The sequence below is a fragment of the Palaemon carinicauda genome, chromosome 44 (genome assembly GCF_036898095.1).
Source record: "Palaemon carinicauda isolate YSFRI2023 chromosome 44, ASM3689809v2, whole genome shotgun sequence".
NCBI lineage: Eukaryota > Metazoa > Arthropoda > Malacostraca > Decapoda > Palaemonidae > Palaemon > Palaemon carinicauda.
In genome coordinates this window covers 25,120,673-25,143,037 of record NC_090768.1, presented here as the reverse complement: position 1 = coordinate 25,143,037, position 22,365 = coordinate 25,120,673, and the positions used below count along the sequence as shown (strand labels likewise).

Sequence of the window (22,365 nt, the reverse complement as noted above, 5' to 3'; positions counted from 1 at the left end):
GGAGAAGAAAGAAAGAAAGAGCCAGTCATTCTTTGTCATTCATCCCAGACTTAAGTATGGTTAGACTCTGCCCTTCCCCTTCAACTACTTGTCCATCAAAGAGCTTGAGGTGTTATAAACCATTTATTGTGTAGCCCCCACAGGGACAATGGAGAACGCATGTTCCTGTGGGTCACGTCTAGCAGGAAGAGGACAATGAAGGTCATTTTACGCTTTTACTCGCCCACAGAAAAGGCCTGCATCACAGAGTAGTTTCCATAAACGCAAGGGGCGTACTCCTGCTCCTAATGTTATCAACTCTAGGTCTCCTCTATGAGAGGAAGGATCCAGATTGAGTATTTGGTCCGTGACTCTGCAAATCCAAGCCGAGAACGTGTTCATGGCGATTCTTCTTATGACTTTTCTCGAGCTGATGAAGAGTACTGATACTTGGGGGCGAGCTCCTGTAGTTTCATTGAGGTAGTGCCTCAAGATCTTCCCAGGCATAGTAGCCATGGATCTGGATCATCAGCCACACTACAAAGGACTCCTAATCCGAAGAGCTCGAATCTGGGGTCCGAGCTGGCAGAAATGAAGTATAGTCATACCTCTCTTCACAAAAGAATCTGCTTAAGAAATTTTTACGCTGCGAAACAAGACTCACATTGCGAAAAATGTTTCATGCTAAGAAAAGGGATTTGCCAGCCAGGGTGAGAATAAAATAGTCACCCATCAACAAATTTGAAGAAAATGGGTTGTTTACTCAACAGAAAATATATCTGTGTAGTAGGGGTAACTATAATAGTACAGTACACACGGTACTATGTATTTTACTGTATGTATTGTATTATTTTCCATTTATCATTGCACTATGTTCTAATAACTACTTAATTTACATGTATTAACAGTTTGTTCAGGTATACTGAATGGTTCAAATGCATTTGGTTGTACGTTACAGTATCATTGTGGTTATGCTATAGCTTTATTATAAAATTTAATGTTGTGGTTTTGTAGGGTTTGGTAGGAATTAGGAGATTTAAATGTAAAATGTGACTCGTAACACGTAATTCTCACGAAACGAAAGATATTCCAGAACGAATTAATTTTGTGTTGGGAAGCATTACTGTACAGTAGAGTATTACCTGGCCCGTCACCGTGAATGACAGAGGTTGTAGGCGGCCTCTGGGGTACAGTACACCAAATCTCTTGGCCGAGGCCACCACGAGAGGGAGACCTGTCCTCGAGGTCAGATGAAGATCAGCTGCTTGGAGTCCTAGGTCGTAGGGGGCACCTCTGCATGAAGAGAGGCAATGCCGACGTAGAGAAAAAGGTAATTTCTTTCGGTCTGAAGGCGAGGCTCAAACGAGAGTGGAGGTTTTCCATCGCCGAGACCGAAAGTAGCTTTCCTCTCAAAGGTAAAGGAAGAATTCAGCTATTACTGATATAGTGGCCCCAAGGGGAGAGATAACCATTCCATGGCCCTAACTATAGAAAACAGTCCACATGGCCTGAAAGACCGAAGCCAAAAATTTTCGCGGGTATCCTGGTATCCTCTTCCCAACTTGTTGCGATACTACCGCTAGAGTGTCATTGGGTCCTTTGACTGGCCAGACAGTACAGTACTAGATTGGAGTTCTTTTGCTTGAAGGTACACCTGGGCACTATTCTATTATATTCCTCTTCCTTTTGTTTTGTTAAAGTTTTCATAGTTTATATAGGAGACATTTATTTTAATATTATTACTCTCTGTAAAATATTTTAAATCGTTCCCAAGGACAGGAAAAAGAGAGACCGTCTGTTGCCGCTATCGGCGATTCTTCCCACCAGCAGGAATATTGCGTCTCAAAGAGATTTAAATGACGATACCATTCAGGCTCTGACCTGAGCCCTGGAGATGAGGGGTATAGCATGAGGTCCCCCAACTTTTCTTTAATGCATCTGAAGGGGGCATCAAATCCGGGGAAGAGAAATGAGGAGATTAACTCCTCAGATGAGGTTCTAGTCTATCAACCTTCTTCTCAGGCCCATCAACCTGCCGGGTCTCGTAGGGAATCAGAGAAAAGGATGATCCCTTGTGCTGAAGCACTTGGAATCTGGCTGCCCCTAGAGGTTGGATTCGACAGAGACTAATGCGGGCTTGATGAACCGGAGTGAAATGGAGACATATGAGATGTAACCACTGCAGGAGAAAGCAAGTCCCAAGGAAGGAAGAGCTATTGCTATCCTCCACCTTGAACCCTATAGTTCTGCGGAAATTTTTTGCAGGTACAGTACATAACGATAAACATGTCTAAGGATACCCGCCTCTGATTAGTGTCGGGATATCTCTCGAGATTTACCCCAATCCTCAGATTGTGGTAAGCTTGAGTTGTCTCGGCATGCCACGGAGACTTATGATCAGTAAGTGGTCCCGAAGTCTTCAGAGAACGAGGCAGATGCTGTAGGACTAGGTTGACACTAGAGTAAAACCCTCGTGAAAACCTAACGTGCTATAGAAACCGAAGCACCATGCCTTGTCATGGAAAGCCTGTATGAATGAAGAAATCTTCCTTAATGACGGATGTCTAGGAAAACTAGGAGTATGAGTCCTAGTGGTCGAACGTGCACAGGAAGCCCTGGACTAACTGCTTGTTTGACAGTAAGTCTCTCCTCCCTGGACAATGGACAGAATTTGATGATCAAACTTGTTCCCAGAAGAGAGGACAAAGCTGGAGACTTCCATGGGAAGAACTAACTATAGAAGCTCGGAGATATCTTGATGAACAACGTCGTCCTATCTGACTGGATGTTCGAATTGCAAAGATTAACAGGTGGGTGGAGGAGACACAAGTGTATGCTTGTGTAGCTAGGCTGTGGATTCTGTCTTTGGCAAAAAAAGAATGAGTATTTCAAGCTCATAGGAGGGGACTACCCACTACTGGAAAAAACCTCACTAGAAATTAGATTATCATATATTTACCAATTTTAGGTGAGTAACAATAGCATTACACTGAACGGAGAACATTTCCATCATTATCAATTGCCGACATAAACGAAATTACACCTAAATTTCTAAATAGATTGGAGACGTCTTTACGAAATGGTGGTTAACTTAAAACTGAAGGCGAAAGTGAGAAAAAAATGGCTTTTGTAGAACACCATCCAGGAACTTATGAAGAAGTACTTGTAAGCTGTTAATTGGTTTAAAAGAAAAAAAAAAAACACCTGACAAATACGTCATTGTAAATGCACAAAAAACTCCCCAAACCATAGGAAAAAATGCATGCACAATAAGACCCTTTAGTCTCTCAGATGTAAACAATAGACTTTGAGTGAAACATATACTTCACATTTTAATAGACTGTTATGTAAGTTATTATACCCCAGCCCTTATTAAACATATAGAGAAAAATATCAAACTAACCAGCACTTGTCCATTTCTTATAACGAATTCCAGTTTCGCTAGAAATTAGAGTATCATATGATTACCATGAAATTTAAAAATAACAGCGAAATAATACCACAAAGGTCCGATTCTGACTTAATTTTCAGGGAAGGCCAGCACATTTTCTAATGCAAAGCTTTTGTAAAGATTGCCAAGAAAAAAAAAGGCGACAATGTTAATCATAAGGTAAGGAATTATTTGTGATTTACGTTTTTACAATGGAAGGATTTATTTGTGATTTACTTCACCATAATCTAAGGATTTATTTGTGATTTACTTTATCATAATCTACAGACTTGATTGTGATTTACTTTATCATAATCTAAGGACTTATTTGTGATTTACTTTAAATTTGTGATCTGGGAAGGGGGGTTTAGGCTAGCGGTTGTGACCTGGGGGGTTCTTGGTGGCTTGGCCCCCCTCCTAGGGGTTGTCACCTGGGAAGAGGGGTCTGGGGGCTTGGCCCCTAGCTAGGGGTTGTGACCTGGGAACTACTAGGTTAGGTTAGGTGGGTTTGTTAGGTTCTGCACCCTTTTACAAATTTCAAAAGTTAAATAATCACGATTTGGCCTGAGGAGCCTTTGGTATATCAGCGGCCAGTTCGTCCCATGGGGATTAAAAATGGACATCAACTAACCTAAACTTTCCCCCCCAACCTAACTTACAAGCCGTGTCCTTACCTACTTACCTAACGAAGGGGGGCCTGCGCCCCCTGCCCCCTTACACTGCTGCATTCTAAGTTAGTCATACATACATGTGGCCGCTATCATACATACACCCCTGGCCTGTTTTCAGCCATTTACATGAACTATATATTATTCCGACTGGTTATCTTCGGCTTATTTTGCATTTGTGACCATTATTACTGCTGCAAATCACTCTTTTATGACATTTCCCCACCCAAAAAACAATGGTTTCTCACTGGGGTCTCCCATAATTGTCTTTATATAAGGGGGTCCAAAGACTCATGAACGGGTGGTTTGCCCCAAGGTTTTATACGAGCAGGAAAAATATATGGTTCATGTATTTGGCTAGAAATTAAAGTATCATCTATTTACCCTGGGCTCTTTCTATATGTACCCAATTTTTTTAATTGTTAAAGTTTCCCCTGTGTTTTACTATAATAATGCCCATTTACTTCAGAACAGTTCATGGGGTACCAATAAATACACTAAGAACAAGTCTGCGTGTTTCTTTCAGTATGCCTGCAGTTCTATTACAAAGGTTGATGCGAGTCCATTTTTTTTTCACGAAATTGGACGCACGTAGACCTACCCTTGTTTGGTTCTTAGCCACACTTGTCCTGGGACATCTATTTGGTGATGACAGTTTCTTGCTTCACAATCTCTAACACTAGTGCACTGTCACTGCTTTAGGTCAAAAGAAGATAAGTATATTTTGTAATACACACCTTAAGAATGAATCACAAATCTTGAACTGTCAGTAAGTTCACTTCAGTTCATGCCTTGTGCAGCTGTCCGTCAAGAAGACTCAAGATCTTCTAGGTTCCTCGTTGATCTCTCCACAAGACCACAACACTGATTGTGGGCACACTACTAGAAGAAACGTAGTAGGTTCAAAGCGCTGCAATCTGCAGAAAATTCATTATCACTAGTTACCTTCTACACAGACAGCACAGCTTGCATACTGTTACTTCTAACTTCTAGGACCTTTCCAATACACTAGGGAACCTCTTTAGTTGAGATTTCTAAATTCCTTATTTCTATCAGTTAAAAATATGCTCAGTAGTATCCTCTGCTTCCCTACACAAAAAACAGACTATCTTTATCATTCCTGTTTCTGTAATTTTCTTTTAATTCCAGTATATTTAACCTTGTTTTAATAACTATTACTGCCTCAATAGTGTTAAGTTCTCCTATGTAATCTCTTCTGCCATCACTATTCACAAATCTCAGATTGGTCATCTCTGCTTTCTTTACTTCCATTTTTCTTTTAATTTCATTTGCCACTTTATTTTTTATTTATTTTTTGAATTCTTGTTATTATACTTTCTTCTTCAATTTTAATATCATATTTATTTTTCCCCAACATTCCCCATATGGTTCTCTTATTTGATCTTCCACTACCTCCTTAACTAGTTTGTCATCTGATGTTATGATGTTATGAAAAAGCATCAAATTTTTATACTCTATTGTATTTTCAACTGGCCATAATCCTGTTTCTGCTATTAGCCCCCAATATGGTGTGGTAGGATAGACTTTGTGTTGTGAAGGGGGGGGGGGCAGATGATGCTACTGAGCATACGTTTACCTGTAATGAGTTGATATGTTCTATGATACATCATACTCTGAATGCCTTAGAATGTCTACGGTCACAAACAAATCTTCTAAGTAGGGTTTCGTTATGTGATCGGACCAAAAAAAGTAATGTAACAAAGTATACAGTTACAAAGGTTAGAAAGTCTCATAACTACTACAAGTCTCCAGCTGTTTGTAATTACAATTTATTATCTGAGAACGTTTGTTTTGTAAAATCAACAAATAAATTCATAAAATGTATTCTAGAACGGAAATATTCAAACTGAAATGAAAGTGGACAATAAAGAAAGGACAGGAACAAGACACACGAGATGATATGGAAAACGAGCTGGATTATGATAGAGTCCGACATTCTTTAAAGAGAAGTTGAAATGAAACGAACTAATTTCTTCAAATGCAACAAGATAATAACTAAGAAACAATTTTTATTATAGTTTAACTATTGTGAGTATTGGTAGGATATCTGTTAAGCATATAATTCCTAACAAAATAAAATAAAGTTGAGAAGGAATTGAATAGTAGAAATTACCTTTTTTGCTTGACAAACAAACCAAAAGATAGATTAAACTAAAGTAAAGGTGTAAGCCTATTAGAAAGCACAATGTTTATAAATGATGAAAGGGTGGGTTTAATGGCACCCTGGTATCCCTATAATCTTAAAAGAAATCATCGACATAACAACAAAGTAACTGTTTCAAATAAGACGTGATTACACATCAACAGGAAGAAGGAGACCAATACATTTTAAAATAAATACATCAATGTAAAATTGGGAGCCTTTGTATATCAGCGGCCAGTTCCTCACGTGTTCATTAAAAATGAACATCAACTAACCTAAACTTTACCCTCTAACCTAACCTACATGCCGTGTCCTTACCTACTTACCTAACGGGGGGATAATTTCCCCTTGCGACCCACTTTACACTGCCGTATTCTAAGTTAGACATAACAATACATATAGGTGGCCGCTATTGTACATACAACCAAAAAATTGTTTTTACTTGTCTCACTGCTTCCAATTACCTTCTGATATGATAGAGTAAACATATAAACTTCAGGGTCATTTCACGGAAGTGTCTACTTCTCTAATACCCAATCATCAATGCATCCTTCCCATGACACCCACAGGCAAGTCACTCCACAGATTTCATGAAAACTCTACTGGAAGACTTCCTTGCACCACCACGAATAACCTATTAAATTGGTAATTTCAGGTCACGTAGTTCTTCTAATACATTTAATGATCATAAGAGATTTAACCAATGCTATTAGCTTAGAAGCTGCCACGGTAACCTTTTATTATTTACATTCATGTTAAAGGGTAAGAACTTAATAAAAGGCAGTGGTTGCCACAGAGGATTTTACCCTAAGGTCAACCTTCCCCTTCAGGTTTGTCCTTGTCTCCGAAGACTTTGTATGACTGGCTGATCCTAACAGTCTTAAGCTCCTCCGAAACATATCCTCGAGTTTACCACGATCTGAGGATTGGAGTAATCTCAGGAGAGACCCAACTGTCAGATAGAATACTGTATGGATATCTATAGACATGGTCATCAGCCTGCAGAAACTTCCTCAGGTTTGACAAGACCCCATCAGTCTCCTTCAAATTTAACCTCTTCAGGAACAGCCAGATCCCAGGTCCTTCGGCACCAGGTACATTATCTTCCTTTCCTTTGGTTCTCTACGAGATCTGAGCAGAAGACTGTCCTGGTAAGGAGGTTGCCAGATGAGAATCTCATCCAGAGAGTCAATCTTGTCGGTTCTTCCCCAAATTGATTTCTCTCTCCAGATGCATAAAAGAAAAAGGGGGGCAGGGCATGCAGTACGACTCGGCCTCCGGTCTGTGGTCAGAGTCCAAATAGTACCAGCTATTAAATCTCTGAGTTGAGGCAAACCTTCCTACAGGCAAGAGGTATTACCCCCTTTCGAGGGGGACTCAGTTTTGAGCTCTGACTTGTTTCTCATACAGTGCCCGATGTCTACCTTTAACTTGGGCTAGAACTCGGGGATGGGAGACAGAGAGTGCGGCCAAGAGGATCGCCTCTAGTTGCTGGAACTCTCCCTTCCATCGTAGGAAGAATCACCAACTATGGTAGCAATGTTAATCTTGTCTCTTCCAACTGCAGAAAAGACTTCCTTCTCTCCTTGGTCTCCCCTTCTGAGAATTTTTCCAGCAAAGGGAAGGATTCATCCACTCTCCAGCCGAAGAGTAGTTCCTCCACCAGCCACTATGAAGCAATCTGCCTGCTTGCTGGATGGATCGTTGACAGCAGCAGCAAACGGCGGCCGCCTTTCCCATCCATGAGAGAATCTTCCTTTTCCTGGTTAGTCTCTCCTTCGGGGGATTCCTTCCACAGGAATCATGTTAGGCCGTTCTCTGCCATTGCCCCTTCAGAGCAGTTTTGTCTCGTTAGAAGACTTGTCTCACTTACTGACGTAGATCCTGAAAGATCCTACGGGAATTGGTTTCATCCATTCCCTGCCCTTGATCTTTGGGAACAGGCCATCAGACTCATCTTTCCAGCAAGACTTGCCTTGGCCAGCAGACTCGTCTGTATTTTAGTTATGTAACCAATGAAAAATTTGGAAGTAATTTGAATTTTCCTAACATTACAATCCTGTAGCTATTTATACAAATTGGCCTGCCAGCACCAGTCCCCCTCGAAGTCCTACCTACAAGGAAAATGAGGTTCACCCTCGCTAAAAGTCTTATGGCTCGTCTTTCCGCTTCGCCGAAAGTAGGCTAATGCCCCTATAAATAGCTACAGGTTTGTATCATTAAGAAAAATACAAATTACTTCCAAATTTGTCATATTACCAGCTTTAATAATCATAATGTCACAGGTTGCATAAAATGCTCCATCATGGCTATTAAACGATAACCAAGAATCCCATTTGTCATCTTGAAGTTTCATGCTAATTTCTTTTATTAAACCGTAGCATTCAGATATTTTATACAACATATCATGATTAGTTTCTAATAAAATCTGGGTAACATGCAAGATTTTCAGTTTTCCTGTGTTGCCTAAATTACCCTCGTTTTGAATATTCAAAGCATGGGCCTTTTTAGTTCCTAAGTCGACAACAGAATTTTCTTTAAATGAATTGCCAGAAGTCGTCAACAGTACCAGCGGGACTTAGCATATCCAGGAGATGGGGCGTCATTTTTCGAAAGGTCCATAATGAAGGCTGGGGTTTTCTTTGTTGGTTGTTTGTTTGGTTGGTTGGTTTACTTGCTTGAAAATATCAAGAAAGTATCATACGTTGGAAAGGAAATTTGCATTCTCCACTATCAGCACAATGAGAGTATACTTCTCAGATGGTCCACTCCATACCCTACCCAAAGGATAGCACTAAAACAGATATAGGCACAGGTGTAAGCTAAACCTGTCTGTTAGGGCTGAGACCAAGAAAATATGGAATCATCTTCCCCATATCTGTAATGGGCTTCTGGCCAGAAGCCGAGAGTCCTATCTCAAGGATTGGAACCCCCCGGATTCCGATGACCCAACCCTTGAGAATAGTTCCACCAAAAAGGTCCAAACCATCTTCGGGACGGCTGAGACCATCCAACACTCTCACATATAGCTTTGAATGCAAATGTCTCCCAACAATTATCCCTTCTCCTATTCATCTAAGCAGGCAGTAATAACGAATGTGGAAATATCCACGCTATTTAAAAAAATAAATGAATAAATAAAAAAAAATTATAAAGACTAAAATATATACAGTATATGCATATATATAGAGATAAGGGAAATATTACTCATAGAGTTAGGACAGCAAGATGAAAGAAAGTTTATAAAATTAGGGGAGGTCAAAGTAATATTAAGAAGAAGAAATTGATGAGAGAGAGAAATTTAGATTCAAATTGTTGGAGCAATTCCCCCAAGTTCAAGAGCCCTCTTTCCCGTCACAATGCTTCAACATGGATACAAAATTCTGTGATGAAATCAAGTGACTCCGTCAAGGCATTCTCTCGTTAAGAGGGAATTAAAAGACAAAGATTTATAAGCTACGCAGGAACAATTCACTAATTATAAAATTGATTTGCATTTTTCCTCACCCTATAAACATGTGCTTTAATTCAACTTCCTTCCTTAACCACCCTTCTGTTCTGAGTTGAAAGGTCAAAAGTGAAGGCTTTCTAGCTGGAAAGGGGGGTTAGGTCTTCATGATCCACACCTATGAACTGGATAACCGCTTGTTATCCAACTTTAATGACCTCTGACTCGTGCTGAAACAATCTCCCAAATTAAAGGACACAGGTTTGTATGGCTAAAAAAAATACAAATTACTTGAAAAAAATTTCATTTTTAACATTACCAAGATGTTAGAGCACTAGCATAACTTAATACGTACATTTGTTTTTGTGTGAAATTTTAATAATTTATTAGGCTATTTGAAAACAAGTACAACTGAGATTTAATGGATTTGACAAAATATGCACATTTTTGTCATACCTTCAAAAACTCTCCATCATCAGGCTCAATACTACACAGTATTCAAGAAGTTTTATTCCAGCTGTGACCAAGTTGTGGAATGATCTTCCTAATCAAGTAGTTCAATCAGTAGAACTTCAAAAGTTCAAAGTTTCAGCAAATGTTTTTATGTTGAACAGGCTGACATAAGTCTTTTTATAGTTTATATATGACATATCTATTTTGACATTGTTACTGTTTTTAGAATAATTTATTGTTAATTTGATCTCATCATTTATTTATTTCCTTTCCTCACTGGGCTATTTTTCCCTATTGGAGCCCTTGGGCTTATAGCATCTTGCTTTTCCAACTAAGGTTGTAGCTTGGCTAGTAGTAATAATAATGTTTTGTTTGAGCTCTTGTCCAACTTCCATTAGAAGTTCTGAATTTTTTGTTTTTTTTATATTACCAGGCTTTTGTTTTATTTTCAACTTAATGTACAGCTTAAATGAGATGATTTCTCTTTCAGAAGAATGACCAGAATGTCACTTGCAGAGATATTTAATACTGCAGCTGATGCATACCCAGACAATTCAGCAATTTTGTATTTTGAGAGTAAGTGCAGCTCTGATTTTTTTTAAAACCGTGATGAAACAAGAAAGCAAAACTCCATTTGTTCCGTAACCGAAATACAAACCACGCTATTTACCGTACATTGGGTTTACCTTTCGGCGTAGCTGAAATGGCGAGCCATTAGAATTTAACGAGGGTGTATTACCCCCGCGCTAGTTAGCAGGGGGGTAGGGGAGTGGTAGCTAGCTACCCCTCCCCCCCTCACACACCGGTGAACTGCTTCACTTCACTTTTGGCTCGGACAATGGACAGACGTCTCTGTCTTTGTCCTCGCTTGGCAGCCATTGTTTGTTTTGTCTTTACTTAATCACTTACTTTTCTTTTACTCAATATATATGTAAACATTTTTTCGTGTTTATGTATATATTTGAGTATAAAAATCAGTAAGTTTCCTTTTCAGAGTTTGTGTTTGTGTGTGTAGTGTACAATATCTCCGTGGAGCCCTCGGCAGTTAGGCCACCATGGTGTAATTTCATGGGTCGCGATCGAGTTTGACTACGGTCTTTCTCTCTCTCTCTCTTTGAGGTCGTTCACCCTTTTACTACGTTACTTTTACTACGTTACTTTTACTACGTTACTTTTACTACGTCTGAGTAGCTTCCTTCCCGTGTGGGTGGGGTTGCTACGCCGTACGTTTTGTCTCAATTAGTTTATGAATCTAATTGTATTTGTTGATTTTTCAGCTTTGTAGAACGATTCCTTTTGGGGTTTTCGTTCTTTCTTTAGTGTTCATTCATTTTTTAATTACATAATTACATAGTTACATAATTATAATTGTTATAATTCTGTGTTGGTTACAGCTCTCCTTCCGTGAGTGTAAGTGGTTGTGAGGGCACGTGCCTGTTGTGTAATTCTTGTTTTCCATTCCCTCGGGATTCCTCTTTGGAGCCTTCCCGGGGGAATGAATGTTAACTAATGATTTTTTTTTTTTTTTTTTTTCACAGTTACCGATCTAGTTCGTTTCTGTAATGTGACAACGGAGTGAGCTGTCTTGTTGAGGCCTGGGGATTCGGCTGTTGCTGCCTCCCCTATAGATATTCGTCAGGGGCGTGTCTCCTTCTCTTGGAAGTACTCCCGTGATGATTGACAGCTCTCCAGTTCATTTTAGAACACTCAGGAGGCTCGCCTCCTTGGGTGGGTAACTTTCCTTCCGAGGGAAGTTTTCCTGTCCAGGCTTGAGTTTTTCCCCTTTGGGGGGGTTCTTCTCTTGCCTTTTTTTCGTGCGACTATGCTCTTGGTGCTGAGCGGTCGCACCTGCTGTTACGCTCAAGGGGCTGGGCAATTGCAGGAGCCCCTTGCGGAGGATTGCTCTTTTTAGGTCACTGGCTGACCCGTCTCTTCTACGAAGTGTTTCTCTTTCGTTCGCGAGAGAGTACACTAATTTTTCGGGTTAATTCATTCCCACCCTCCCTAACTGATTGCTGCTTATATGCTGTCGAGTAATACCCTAAATAACTCGCTAAATTATTTTCCTGTAGATTACTCACTGTGCAGTACTATATAGTCGTTTATATTTCTGAAATTGTTTAGTACTCTACAGTACTTTACAAAATCCTATTTGTTCTTACACTGATACAAACCTTCATCCTTTAATAGGAGTATGATTTCAGTGAAGCTGAAAAAAAATTATAACGAGGTGTCAGTAGTTACTAGCAGGTAGTTGGGAAGCCACTTTGATTTCATCTACCGAGTAGTACAGCCACGCTGTCAGCTAACAAACTTGTCATATTAATTTCTTTTTCTCTCCAGATTGCTTGGTGTGTGCCTGCTCGTGGAGAAATAATGGCCTGCGGTCTTGCTCTGGAATCTCCAGACATTATTGCGGGACTTTCATGAGCAAGGCAAGTGTTGATCCCCATTCTATTTTTTCTTGCAGTGGGAAAATGACCATGCCTTTGAAGCCGGCATTCAAGAAAACGTTAGTAAGGGAAAGATCAACGACACTGTTGGTGCCGTCCCCTAGAAGGTCTACAGAATCCATCCAGCCTTTTCACACATACAGTAGTTTGGCCATCAATAAAGGGGAAGAGCCAAGAGAAGGGCTAAGTCCTGTTAGGGAAGAGACTGCCCCCGGCAACTGCCATGAGGGGAAGGGATGCCTGTCAAGGAGGTGGGCGAGGTGGCAGTACCACAGAGCAGAGGACTGGATGGTGAAGGTTCTCCAACATTAATAATTCATCCAGTTCATCAACTCTCGCCCTCCCCTTAATCAAACCCCGAAAATATTGTTGTTGTATTTCCAAGGATCTTAGAAAGACCTCATCCTTCAAGCAGAAGTCCAGAAAATGATGGACAAAGGCACACTTCAAGTGGCACTAGATGGGTCTCCAGGATTCTTCAGTTAACTTTTCGTCGATCGGGGTACCCTTCATTCTTTTCCATGTATATTCCTGATTCCATTCTCAGTCTGGATTGTGTTTACTCTTTGAATAAAGAGCTGTCTCGTGATTGATTGTTGAGACCTCCTCCCTTGTTTTTAATAAGCCAATGATACTTGACTTCGATCCGGTAAAGGCAGAGAACCCCGAGACTGGGTGTTCGTTTTTGTACTCATTCGTGAGTGAAATGAACTTAGAGAGGCTACCATAACTTCTGTGTCAGTGGGTTCCCTGATCATTAATCAGTGTTTTGGTGCCCCTCAATGATAAAGGACCTCATTGAAGTTGCAATAGTTGAAAGTTGCCTTGGACAGAGAGAATTTTCTGATCTCTGGCATGGAGAATTCATTGTGTTCAAGAAAACTCCTGCCCCCTGCACTCCTTGATAGATAAGAGTCTACGTACCGAGGGTGCGAGCCCATCTTCTCTTTCCATTAATTCTGCAGTTCCCCATTGATGGCAGGATGGCCTATGGATAAACTCAAGGCTGAGGGCACTGTCTTTTTAGCATTTGAGTCTTCTGCCATGGAAACTTCTTTTATGACCAGCCTCAGGCAGCTTCCTGGATTGACCAGTAGTCCAGTGCAGTTGCCTACTTTCCCATTACTCAGGATTTACCAATTCCTGAGATGTTGGTTAAGGGGCCCGGCCGGAATGCCAACATATGGGGGTATAGGAAGAAAAACACAAGATGCTGAAAAATTTCAGAGCTTCATATGGCAATGGCGAATGCATATACAAAATATTTTGTCAAATAGTAACTAAATAAACCAAAAACATTGTGCCCTACAAGAAAATACAGTATTTCTTCTGTTTTGTAAATTTTGATAATTATTACATTTTAATGTAAAACAAATTGTTAGCTATGGCATATATAGATTCCACGAGTCACAAGACAATGTATTACCCAGTAAATTACACCCTTCACCCTTCAGTCCTACTACAAACATGATAGAGAGTACATGTTTGAGGTTGATCTCCAACATTCACTCAATTTTACGTGTTTTTCTCATTTAAAATATTCCCATTACAGATGAGTGTTATTAAACCAAGATGCATCAGGGTCAGATGTGATAACTCGGCTAACTCGAAATGGAGTTACAAAGGTTGTAGGCTGAATTGTGATTGTTCTGATGATTGGGGCAAGACTTGAGACCAAAAACTGTTCCATTTGTTGTAAAAGGATCAATTCCTCTCAGAATTTGGAGCCTGAGGCAGAACACCTAAAAGTCAAGGCTGTTTTCCTCCTTTCTATGTGGGTGAAAGGATTTTCTCATCAGCTAAGTATTTACCCAAGCAAGGATCTCAGAGTTCTAAGTAATCTTGATATCCCAGTTTCAGCAATGGGGCCCTAGTGGACCAGGCTCCTACCCATGTTGTTGACTTTGGATCAGAGGATGACATGAACTCTGCAAAGGAAGAGGCTTTACGACTGGGATTGTCAGAGGAGCTCTTGGGTTGCTTGAGAATAATCTTCCAGGGACATCTCAACGACCACTTCACTGCCCAGGTCTCCACCAAACTCAGCCTTCAATACATGTGTATGTTCCTTGGAAAAAGAAAACAAACTAGCAAGACTGACTCTTACCTAAAAAAGGTAACTGTAGAACACCGACTGCCTGAAGGTCCTGGTGATTTAGTCCTTCCCTCCAGACGCCCCCTATATGAGTCCCGAATGCACAAGTACCACACATGAATGTTGTACTTCTTGGATTTGTTTAAGGTAGTGTGTAATGAACACTCTATGCCTGTAAACCCATGATGAACTAGAGGCCTACCTTGTAAGCAAAGGAATACATTCTATTATCCAGATTGAATATGAGATGTAATCTACCAGCTGAGTCAATACCACACCAATTACAAAAAATCTTAAAGAGCATCTACGATATGAAATGCTCTATACCAAATTGAAAAGATATTATTTAATAACACTTGCTTTAGTATAAAGTGGGATCCAGCTACCAGTACAGTCAATCCAATATGATATTTATCTTTTTTTTGTTTTCAAAGTCAAACTGTACTGGTATTAAAAACATGAAAGTAATAAATTACCATACTAAAGTAAACCTGTGACATACCAGAGGCCAAGCATGTAAGCGAATGAAAATGCATTGTCATCTGGATTGATCATGTGATGTAACCTACCAACTGAGCTGAAACATCACCAATAACAAACCTTTAAAGAGTGTCACTTATATGAATGCATGTTAATACCGTCGTCATCCTTCTACAATCACCTAACGGAGTCTTCCCATGCTCGCTAGAACAGTTAACTTGATCGTTAAACATAGAAACAGTTTTCCATTAGTGGTACCAAGAGTGAAAAGCACTATTCACAACAATTATTTAAGTCTCAAAATTGTCCCCAACATGAATGGAAAATATGAACTCCCAGAATTAATTCCTGTTCACGTTCCAGGCAATAAATGTAAACTAAACAGAGGGAAGACATCTTAAAATGCAGTATATAAACAATCTGAGTGTTCAATCATTGCCGGTCAACAGAGCAAACTGCAAAATATACTTACTAATGCTACAACCTGGGCTTCTTACCACTAACACTAGAAGGCTATATTCCTTCGAATTTGTCTGCTACTGTAATATTAAAAAGCAGATTAGAGCTCCAATGCTACCACAAACCTTTGTCTTTGGGGTTGCTAGGTCACTGTTGTAAGTGATGAAATAAAATTTTCTTATTTTACTGAACAGTTAGTACTGCCTAATCTCTAATAGCATGGAAAATCATTTCTATTGTAGTATATTTAAATTGGTTGTTGTTTTCTAGTAGAGTTGTCACCTGCTGCAAAATATTCATCTATTAAGTATTCCCATCTCAGAACCTCAGATAAGGTCTCCAAGTCTTACTGTTTTACTAGTATTAGTTAGTTAAAGCAAGCATGTCACAACAATCATTATATTTTCATGTAAGAATTTCTTTGACATTATATAAGATACTGTATATATATTACAAGCAGCTGAACGATGTGCTATAACATATTATCATTATTTATGTGACACTTAAGAATGAATAACTTAAGAATTATTGATTTTACAGGTGAACATAAATCAAAGGGAATAAGTTACAGAGAGCTACAGGATGAAGCCTTGCAAGTGTTAAGGGCATGTGAATACCAAAGGAGCAAACCTAATCATCATGACTGTACAAACAAATCTGTACCTTCAGAAGGATTTTGTTCTACTAGTCAATTTTCACGCTCAAGTTTACAAAGTCAGTCAGTACCAAGCAGTGAAGTAACAGTGGCAACTTATAATACTGAAAAGAAATCCAGTGTTACAACTAAAAATGATTCAGGTTGTAAAGGTGATAAAAATTGTTCAAACTACATAGTTGGTGTTATGTGTGATCCTGGCCCATGCTCTGTTGCTTGTATGTTGGGCATTATGCAAAAGTATACATACTTTTTTATATCCCCAGAATGGAAGGAAAATGAAATAAAGTCATATTTACACAGAGTAAATCCTAATATAATTTTAATTGAAGAGTGTTTTATAGATAAGGTTTTTAAAATATCACCAAGTACAGAGAAAAAAATTGAAGTGTTTGGCACAAAGTTCCTTTGCATCAGTTTCACTGGCACAAACTGTTTGCATAATTTTGAAGAGGAAAATATAGCTTATATAATTTTAACCTCTGGAAGTACTGGGACACCCAAGGTAGTATATGTACCTCATAAATGCATTTTACCAAATATCAAAGATTTTGCTGACCTTTTTATGGTCACATCTAAAGATTGTATATTTTGTACTTCACCTCCAACTTTTGACCCAAGTATGGTAGATTTTTTTGTTGGGTTTCAAGCTGGTGCTACTCTTGTGATGGCTCATATGTGGATTTTGAAAATGCCAAAAGCTTTGCTTAGTATTTTAACTAAAAGTAAAACTACAATATTACAGGCTACACCTTCCCTTATATTCAACTTGGGGAAACAAAGAATGAAAAGAAATTTACTTGGGGATGAATTTCACTTAAAAATATTAGCATTAGGTGGAGAAGTGTTTCCTAAACTGTCTGTCTTGAGAGAATGGATGACTGATAAGTGCAAAACAAGAATATTTAATGTCTATGGGATAACTGAAGTGTCATGCTGGGCATCAGTTGAGGAGGTTTTTGTCCATGAAGGCAACTCAAATAATGAAATATTAGTTCCAGAGAAGAGAGAATCATCCACCTCTGTGAAAGGTATTCCAATCATACCACCAAAAGTAGATTTAGCCTCACTACAATGGTTAACATCCATTGGCAACCCTCTAACCTTAACTGTAATTAAGGTGCTTAATGAATTAGGTAAAGAGGTTGAAGAAGGTGAAGAAGGGGAAATATATGTTGGTGGAAGGGAAAGATTTTGTTGGGTAGACAACAACAACTTAAATGATAAAAGTAAAAAACAAACATTTTGGAAGCTGAAATGTGATGAATTTCAAGGAGACTGTGATTTCAGTAAGACAACTAAATTTCTAAAAAATATCCACACACATAAAGAAGATACAAAACAAAAGCCTTTGATTATGAGAAGCACTGGAGACAGAGGGATATCAAAAAAAGGAAAGATATATTGTCTTGGAAGAAATGATAGACAAGTGAAACGCCATGGCAAAAAAGTCAGCCTATCTGAAATTGAAAGGCAGTGTGAAAGTTTAAGCTATGTTGAAAATTGTCATTTAATTTTGCACAATCAAATAAAAATAGTTGCTTTTGTGAAAACAGCCAGTACCGATGTTTACACAGGAAGTGATATCCAGAATGATTTGAAAAGTCTTATGTCGGATTGGAAATTACCAGATTACATTATTACTATAGATACCATACCTATTAATAAACATGGAAAGGTAGACAAATCTAAATTGTTGGAGTATTTTAGTGAATCGCACTTGAAAAGGTTTGGCAACTATAATTGTGATGACACCGGAGAATGTGTTAAGGAATTGTGGAAAAGAATTTTAGGAATCAGTTACGTAAGAGATGGTGAGAATTTATTTGAAAATGAGAATTTCATCAAAAGTGGAGGAAATTCACTATTTGCATTGCAGTTTACTGAAGAAATTGAAAGTAAATTTGAGGTTAAAATACCTACACTCTTAGATATTGTTTTGAATAATACTTTTAAAGATGTCCTTAAAATTATTATTCAAAGTATTGAATGTGGTGATGATTATACTGAAAAGCAAAAAAATAAAAAGATAAAACTCCAGCTGGGCCATAAAAGTATTGTGAATGAAAACAATAGTGAATCAAATGATAAGATCTGCCTTAATTTTGAAGGTAGTTCTATTAAGGAAAATTATTCGTTAGACAAATACAAATGCTCACTATATAGGCAGGTGTCAGTTGCATCACGCAGGGGTGTTCATTATTCTTGTGAAAAGGTAATGCATCATCAATATCAATCTTCTACACACTTACTCTGGAAATATAATTTGGAAAAGTGCATTGACTCGTCCCCAACTTTGATTGAATATCCTTGTGGAAAGACTCTGTTAATGGTAGGATCACATTCTTTTAAATTTGTTTGCATTGATGTACTGACAGGCAAAAGTCAATGGTGTTTGACATTAGGAGACAGAATAGAATCATCTCCTTGCATCTCTGGTGATGGGGAGAGAGTGTATGTTGGATGTTATGATTATAGTTTATATTGCATTAGCATTCTTACCGGAGATATTTTGTGGAAATTTGCAGCAAATTCTGAAATAAAAAGCTCTCCAGTAGTTGATTTTGAAACAGAAAATGTAATTTTTGGATCTCATGACAAAAATGTTTATTGCCTAATGTCAGATGGGATTCTTGTTTGGAAACTAAAGCTCTCAGTTGGAAGTGTTTTCTCCTCACCATGCATTGTTGGACAGCAAGTTTTTGTTGCTACTCTTGATGGTGTATTAGCTGGTATTAACAAGATCACTGGTAATGTAAACTGGAGGGCATTCTTACACAAACCAATATTTTCATCAATTACAGCATATTCAAAGGGCATTGTTTTGGGCAGTGTTGGTGGAGAAATATTTGGATTTTCGTTTACAGGAGAAAAACTTTGGAATTTCAAAATAAATGCACCAGTTTATTCATCTGCCTTTACAAAAGTGTTAGAAAATGGATTGGAGATCATAGCTATTGGCAGTCATGATAAGTTTGTATATTTTTTCAATAACGAGGGTCATAATGTTGCAAAATATCATGGAGAATCAGCAATTTATTCAACCCCATTTATATTTTGCTTAAATGTGAAAAATAAAGCCAGAATGGTAGTATGTGAAACCTCTGGTAAATATACTCTTGTTGATTTGATATTTGATACTTTGCAGGATGACATTTCAAAATTTGGTGTTACAAAATTAAAATTGGAAACAGTACATGAATCTAAAACTAGAGGTGAAATATTTTCTTCACCTGTAGTTTTCCAAAACAATTTGTATATATGTAGTAGAGATGATTACATATATTGCCTTCAATTTGTATAAATAAACATAGGTTATTAATAAATTATATTGCATATAATGTTGTCCCATTTTGCTATATTGAAAAGATTTGAAACTATTAAAAAGATGTTCTATGTGTATTGAACTATTCTTCTGGGTACTTTTCATCCATTATTCTTGGTTTTTCCATACCTTTAGGGATATTATAACTTTGTGAAAATGTATCACTCATATTCCTAGGGTCAGGAGGCTGAGCCCCACTAACAACCTTACCATTTTTGTGAGCTATTGATATGGGTTTGGTGGGCAATAGGTCAACTAATAGCGCCATCAGCAGCCATTACCTGGTTCTTCCTGGTCCTAGCTTAAATTGAAAGAGGCTTGTGTGCTGATCAAATGTAGATGTGGTCAGTATCTAGGATACTGTGTAACAAGCGCAATCACCTATTCCTTGCCCCTGTCGCTCAACCTCAAATTTGGATGCTAAAGTTTTCCGTATGTAAAAATTCCTTTAAGCAACTCCTAACTAAGTTTTGATATTTGATTTTACTTTTATACTTTCAGGGTGGGAATTTTGCCACCAATTGCACAACCAGGTCATAAATAATTGCTTAATAGTATGGAAATATTTGAATATTGATACTTTTTCAAACTTGTGGGTCTTGAGTGGATTTTGCAACACAACTTCATCTTCAGCTCCTACCCCTCCATTAGATGCCATGAGCCAGGCAGTTTTGGCTCATATCACTTCATTAATGGGGAATCTTCGCAAACAAGGTGAAGAAAGGGAAGCGAAGCTCGAAAGAGAGCTCCGTGAAGCACGGATCACCGCATCCAGAGGGTCTTACAAGCGACCCAGAGTTCAAGACCTGCCATCCTGCCCCGAGACTAATCCCTGGAGGTATGCGGAGTGTATGCCGATTACCAACGGCAAACTCTACATCTCAGAGAAGATGGGAGCTGTCCCCCTAGACGATATTCAGTTCTGGCCGAGCTTCCAAGCCTACCCTGACTGCTTCATTCGACTGAAGCATGAGCCAGCGTTAAAGGAGGAGACGGAACCGAAGGAGGTCATGGTTTTTGACCACGGCAAGGCACAGGCTCTCTTGTCGAGCAGCCTGAAGAAGGCGGGTTATACTAACTCAAAAGTGTCTGCATTGAGCAAGAAACACCGTACCTTTCTTGCTCCTGCTTCCAGAGCCTTCCCTTTTACGTCGAAGGCATTCCAGGCTGTTGCCAAGGCAGTTGAGGCAGGCAAACCATGTCCTGCACTAGAGGAGTGTAGGAGTCTGTTGTTAGCCCTACCCATGAATGAGAAGGAATGGAAGGAAGTCCACCTAACCTTCTCAGTAGGGAAGCTAGATACAGATATCGCGGGACGGTAGTTCAGCGAGAATCTCCCTAAGCTGTCAGACTTTCTCTTGCGTAGGGAGCAAGAGACGAAAGAGAGGCTTGCCGCCTCCCTGTCCCTACAGAACTGCATCGAGATGTGTGCAGGCCACAAAAGCACCCCAGACATGCTCACGGTCCTGGCCAAAATGCACATGGCCACCTTAGTGAAGGACCTGTACGCCTTCATGAAGGCTAGGGGAGCCTGTAGAGAGTTTGTGTTTGCTGCTGCAACAGTAAAACATGAACCCAGGAAGCTGATTTCTTCCAACATCTGGGGTAAAGACCTCTTACCGAGTGAAACGGTCAAAGAGGTAGTCGAGAAAGCCGCCATTGAGAATAGGAACCTTCTCCAGAAGTGGGGCATCTCTTCAAAGAGGAAATCTTCCCCAGATGTGGGTCCCCAAACTAAACAGAAGTCGAAGAAGCCAAGACTATCCTCTCGGCCTGCCCAGCAACATCCTACAGTCACCATGACTGCGGTGCCCCAAGTGGTTGCTCAACCACAGACCACATTCCAAGTGGTACCTCAACAGCTGGTTGCCCAGTCACCAGCATTCAACCCAGGGTTTGAGAGGCAAACCACTACCTTTCGTCCGAAAGGAAGAGGTTACCGTCAGGGCTCCTCAAGACACCCCTCCCGAGACAGGGGAGGACGTGGTCAGGGTGGCAAACCCTCTGGACAACCTAAGCAATGAGATGCTTCAGGTAGAAGGGAGGCTCTAACACTTTCGGGATCGTTGGACCTTCGATCCCTGGGCCCACAGCCTAATCAAGAATGGACTAGGATGGAAATGGAACAAGTCTCCCGTCATTTCTTCAATTTTTCCAACACTCCACCCCCTTATTGGAAGAATATACCTTAGACCTCTTGAGCAAAAAGGTTATAAGGAAAGCAAAGTCCATCAAATTCCAGGGAAGGGTGTTTTGTGGTCCCAAGAAGGACTTGGACAAACTCAGTCATTCTGGACTTGTCGCCACTCAACAAGTTCATCGAGAACAACAAGTTCAGGATGTTAATCCTTCAACACATAAGGGCCCTGTTACCAAAAGGGGCGTACACAGTCCCAATAGACCTGACCTCCCAGTCAGCCGCCCCCTCTCCTCCTACCTAGGATTCAAGTTACAGAAGATAAAGTATGTCTTCAGAGCCATGCCCTTCGGACTAAACATAGCCCCAAGGATCTTCACGAAACTTGCATAGCAGTTGTACAACAACTACACCTAGGTGTTCAGGTAGCAGCGTACCTAGACGACTGGCTGGTGTGGGCAGCATCCAAGACTGCTTGTCTGCAAGCATCCAAGAAAGTGATCCAGTTCCTGGAACATCTAGGATTCAAGATCAACTTCAAGAAGTCTCGACTCTCTCCAGCTCAGGAGTTTCAATGGCTGGAAATCCATTGGAACTTGAAGTCACACCGCCTCTCCAT

General features: G+C 39.6%; 2 protein-coding genes across 3 annotated transcripts in view; one reads left to right on the top strand and one right to left on the bottom strand.

Moving 5' to 3' along the window:
- The window catches only part of APC10 (anaphase-promoting complex subunit 10), a 49,783-nt gene extending 44,899 nt beyond the window's left edge, over positions 1–4,884 (bottom strand). The window contains exon 1 of one of the 2 annotated variants that reach the window (XM_068366901.1): positions 4,815–4,884. The gene's annotated coding sequence lies outside the window, so the exon portion shown is untranslated. Of the gene's footprint in view, positions 1–4,678 lie in introns of both variants that reach the window. The other variant, XM_068366900.1, reaches the window with a different exon arrangement.
- Positions 4,885–5,714: 830 nt separating this feature from the next.
- On the top strand, positions 5,715–21,804 carry Aasdh (Aminoadipate-semialdehyde dehydrogenase). The gene is made up of 3 exons (XM_068366987.1): positions 5,715–6,126; positions 10,633–10,718; positions 16,170–21,804. The coding sequence occupies exons 2-3, from the start codon at positions 10,637–10,639 to the stop codon at positions 19,586–19,588; spliced, it is 3,501 nt and encodes a 1,166-aa protein (XP_068223088.1). The 5' UTR covers positions 5,715–6,126; positions 10,633–10,636; the 3' UTR covers positions 19,589–21,804.
- The last annotated feature ends 561 nt before the right edge of the window (positions 21,805–22,365 follow it).